The sequence below is a fragment of the Prunus dulcis genome, chromosome 4 (genome assembly GCF_902201215.1).
Source record: "Prunus dulcis chromosome 4, ALMONDv2, whole genome shotgun sequence".
Lineage (NCBI taxonomy): Eukaryota > Viridiplantae > Streptophyta > Magnoliopsida > Rosales > Rosaceae > Prunus > Prunus dulcis.
Genome location: NC_047653.1, coordinates 23,146,725 through 23,151,014, shown reverse-complemented (window position 1 = coordinate 23,151,014; position 4,290 = coordinate 23,146,725). Strand labels below are relative to the sequence as shown.

The 4,290-nt window shown below is 35.8% G+C and overlaps 1 protein-coding gene across 1 annotated transcript in view; it reads left to right on the top strand.

Moving 5' to 3' along the window:
- The first annotated feature begins 1,008 nt into the window (after window positions 1-1,008).
- Window positions 1,009-4,290, top strand: part of LOC117625634 (DDT domain-containing protein DDB_G0282237-like) — a 7,710-nt gene continuing 4,428 nt past the window's right edge. Inside the window, exons 1-4 of the mRNA XM_034357164.1 lie at window positions 1,009-1,470; window positions 2,069-2,241; window positions 2,515-2,703; window positions 2,895-2,931. Coding sequence (XP_034213055.1) covers window positions 2,129-2,241; window positions 2,515-2,703; window positions 2,895-2,931 — 339 coding nt within the window. The 5' untranslated portion in view covers window positions 1,009-1,470; window positions 2,069-2,128. The remainder of the gene's footprint in view (window positions 1,471-2,068; window positions 2,242-2,514; window positions 2,704-2,894; window positions 2,932-4,290) is intronic.

Below are 4,290 nucleotides of genomic sequence, written 5' to 3'. Positions count from 1 at the left end.
CATAATCATAACCGGATCCTTCAAATCCACTCTCGGCCACTTGGTTTTTCTATGTTTTGGGTTGTAACTTTATTAAATTTGCGTTGCTTTTTTTTTTTTTGGGTTGTAACTTTTTGCTTGCTTTTGGATTGTAATGTTTTTTGCTTGGGGTTTGAATTTGGTTTTGGATCGTAACTTGTAACTTTATTTGCTTTTGTGTTGTAACTTTATTTTATATTCTTGGTTGGTTAACTTATATGCTTGGTCAAATGAATGGAATTTGAATGCCAAAATTTGAGGCACTAATGCAATTTTTTATAAACAGGATTTTTGTTTCATGTGCAAAGTTCAAATTGAATTCCTATGAAGTTATTTCGTTCTTTAAAGTTTAATGCTGGGGTTCAAAAGGCTTAAAAATAGACCTGGAAAAACTTAGGAATAGAATTTAATGTTCGGCCCAAAACAACCCAAATAAAAAGACCCAAAATTTACAGTTTTTAGCCAATGAGGGTTGGTTGAGTTGGTAAAGATCGTTCTCTTTGCTATTCAGGCCTAAGTTTGAGTCCCGCTACTGATAATGCCTCTTGGTGGGTAATCTGTAAAAATCAAAAAATGGACTAAGACCCCCTTTGTAAGTCATCAAAGAGACCTTGTTATACCCTGGTCTTGTAATGGGGTAGCCTCCCTTACCGTAAACTTTTGTTTACCAATTTTTTATAAAAACTTTAATACAGTTTTTGGCCCAAAACGACCTAATTCAATGACTGTCGTTTTTTTTTTAATTTTACACCGACCGCTTTGTCGGTCCGACCGATCCACAGGCCAGAACCGATTCCAAATATGGTACTACAGCCGGTGGTCTGTCGGTTTGTGATTGGCTGAAAAAATCTCGATTCCCGAATCGAGTCCACCCTAAATACATGCATTTACCCTCTCACAAAAAGAAAAGAAAAAAAAAAAACACGCATTAACACATATTATAAAATGAGAGCAATATAAGGAAAAAATAAAAAATAAAAGAACACGAGGCAATACAAACGAGAACCGCCCTCTTCCCTCTCTCGCCTCCTCTCATTTTTCGCTTCGTACATTCAGTCAGTCAAGTTCTCCATTGTAAGATTCAAACTCTCTCTCTCTTTCTGCCTCTCTTTCTCTCTCTAACTCCCTTAGAGTCACGCACGCACACCGCGAACACGCTCACACTCGCTTTGCTTGAATTGATTACTGTGGCTGTTTTCTTAGAGTTTTACTTGTGGCGGGAACTCACTTTTGGCGACATTGACGGCGATTTGGTTTCTTTTACGGCATTCTTTTGATTTTTTTCCCTTCATCTCCAAACGCCTATTGGGCCCCAATGCTATTGTCTGATTGTTATGGAAATGTGAAACGCATGCGGTTTTGATTGTGCCTCGAAAACGCGGCGTTCTTGAATCTAGGGTTTCTGTTGTTTGACTATCGCGACTGGGTCTCTTTTTCCTGTTCGAATATTGGGTATGAAATTGTTACTTTTATTTGTTTTTGAAAAATCGGTGAAAAAACCTTTCTGGTGAACGTCTTAGCGGTGAATGAACTATAAGTTCTTTTTTTTTTCTTCCTTTTTCTCCTTGTTTTTTGTAGTTTTTCTACGCTGCCATGCATTTCAAATCAATGCTGATAAGATCCTTACTGAAGCTGTTCATTGTTGGGTTTCATTGAATGGATGTGTTTTGGTGTTATTTTCATTGTTTTTACTCTATTCTTACAACTAATGCTAAGATTTTCTTTAATGAGATATGAATCTGATTAAGAAGACTCTTGTCTTGATTCTAAATGGTGTTTTGCTTTTTGTTATGGGGTGTGTGTGCTTGGGATTTTGGTGTACTGCTTCTTTTTCTATTTTCCTTGAGCTAGAGTCTCTGGAAATCAAGGAAATCGAAGTGAAAATGGAAATTTCAAGGCCTATGTTATAAGTTGTTTTAGCGTCTCTTGAAGTGAAATGTTTTTTAAACCCAACTGGCTCATGCATTGTATAAGCCTCAGCTAAGTGGGTTTCTAATCTTACTTCCAATAACTCTTACATTATTTATGTGGCTATTTTTTATCTTTTCAGGAACTTAATTCATATGCAGGTTTGCGTCCCTTATAATTGCATCTGCACATAGTTATAAGGATGCCTCTATTCAAAAGAAAGGCTTTTCCTTTGGCTGAACTTCCTAATGATTTGGAACCTCATGAGCTTGTATACCAAGTTCGATTTACAGAGGAGATATTTCGGGGCTACGAGTATCCTTTCTTTAGTCTTGAAAGTTTGTGGCTTTTTTGTTTAGTTTTCTTTCTTCTGTTTTTTGTTTTTTGTTTTTTGTTTGGTGTGTGGATCTTTCTGAGTTTTAGTACTTTGTGTGTGGTTTCTGAGGCAATTGAAGAAGAGGTTATGAAAATTAACGTTGATCTGCTTGCCTTTTGTCTTTAGCTACCTAAACGACTGCAAAAAACTTAAGCTTTTCAAATTCTCCTGCATGGTCAAAATTTTTGTCTGTCAGACTTGACATGGATCAGTGAATATTTGAACCGGATAAATTTATATCGCCAGAGAGTTTGGATGTGTAAAGTCTCTGGAAAGACTAACTTGACCTATGAAGAGGCTTTGCTGTCAGAAGAGCGGGCTACTGAGAAGGTTCATCAGTTCCCGAAAGAGCTAATGGAACCTGCCCTGCAGATTATTCAATACAGTAAGAACTCACCACTGTGATCAATGAACAATTACGTTGAAATTTTTTTTTTTTTTCCCCTCATTTAACCATTTTTCACCATTCAATAGTTTCAGATCATTTTTAACGGAGGTTAGTAATGTAGATCATCACAGGATAATTGTCTTTTTGTTCTCTAATTGATTACATCCGTGGTGACATTAAACGAATAAGCATGTCTGTTTGTAGATTAGTTTCTGTTTGTGACGTGGAGGAAACTCTTGTGGTAGGTGCCCATTCTAACATAAATAACTCCTGTCATAAGATTATTACATGATCTTGGTCCTGCATCTTGTAGTTGAAAGTATTTGGTGGTGCATGCCTGACAATAGTTTTCTTTTTGTGCTTTAAGAATCTGGCCAAATGGTTTAGTTGTTAGATTTGTCTTGTCAGATGTTGATCACGAATATGAGGTGGAAATGGCTTTCTGTTTTCAATAAAAGTTCAGTACTTGTTTCTCATTAATACGGCAATAAACATGCTGTAGTGTTCTAGAGTTGTGCTGGAAAATATTTTCTTTTATTTTGATTGATCTCTTATTGCCACCTTGTTAGGGACTATTATGGTGTGGCGTGAGGGAATTACTTTTCACTCTTTGGCTACTTCAGATATGATATGAATATCACTTTGTATTCCGTATTTGAAATGCATTGACTTTGTTTCTAATGTGCCATAATTTATCCACTTTGATGTTCCTCTAAATTTGTTTTTGCAATGTGGATTTTAGCGAACAAATATTCCTTTTTTTTAAAGTATGGACTGATACGTCTCATTCAGATAGTCAGAATTTTCAGCTATTTTGTTTATTTATGTTGAAATCACAAATTGGCTACATGTTTGGAAAAGCACACATTTTGAGATTGCCTATTTCTATGTTAGAGACTTACCCGGATCCGATCATCTTGTGTGACCTTCTTGCATACTTCATGTCCTATCCTGAGATAGCCCAGCTGAGCTGTTTATTTATTTATTTATATTATAATTTTTTCAAATTTTTAATTATTTTTAAAATATAAGCGATAGTCTAAACTACGAGCTTAGATGACAACGGGGCGGGCTCATTGCCATTGCCAACTGAGCTGAGCTGAGCTGAGCAGTTTCGAGCTTAGATAACAAGACATTTTCCTTAGGAGGGATGTGATTCATATGGGGAAGTAGAACCGCCTAATAAGCACAAATATTGTGTAGAGATCAGAAAACAGGAAGAGGGTTAGCTATTAGAAATTTATAAAAAATGAATGAAGTGTTGTTAGGTAAGTTGTTAATGGTGTTTCTTTCAAGAGAATGACTCCGTATGCTGTTTTGTCCCCTGAATTGTTTTGTTTTGTGTAATGAAAGTATGTTCGTATAAAATAATTGTCATTGGCTATGTGCTTAGAGTTACCCTTCTTTTTATAAAGTGTCTAAATTTGTGGTGGATGATGGGTATAAAATTCGGTTTTGGAAAGACATTTGGTATGATGATTCATCTTTTCATTCTGTCTGATTATTGGAAGTAAGTCACGCTGTGAATTTCATCTTATATAGCTTTGGTTAATTAGTTCATGATTTCAAAAAACAGATCCCATTTTCCTGGATAATTTTA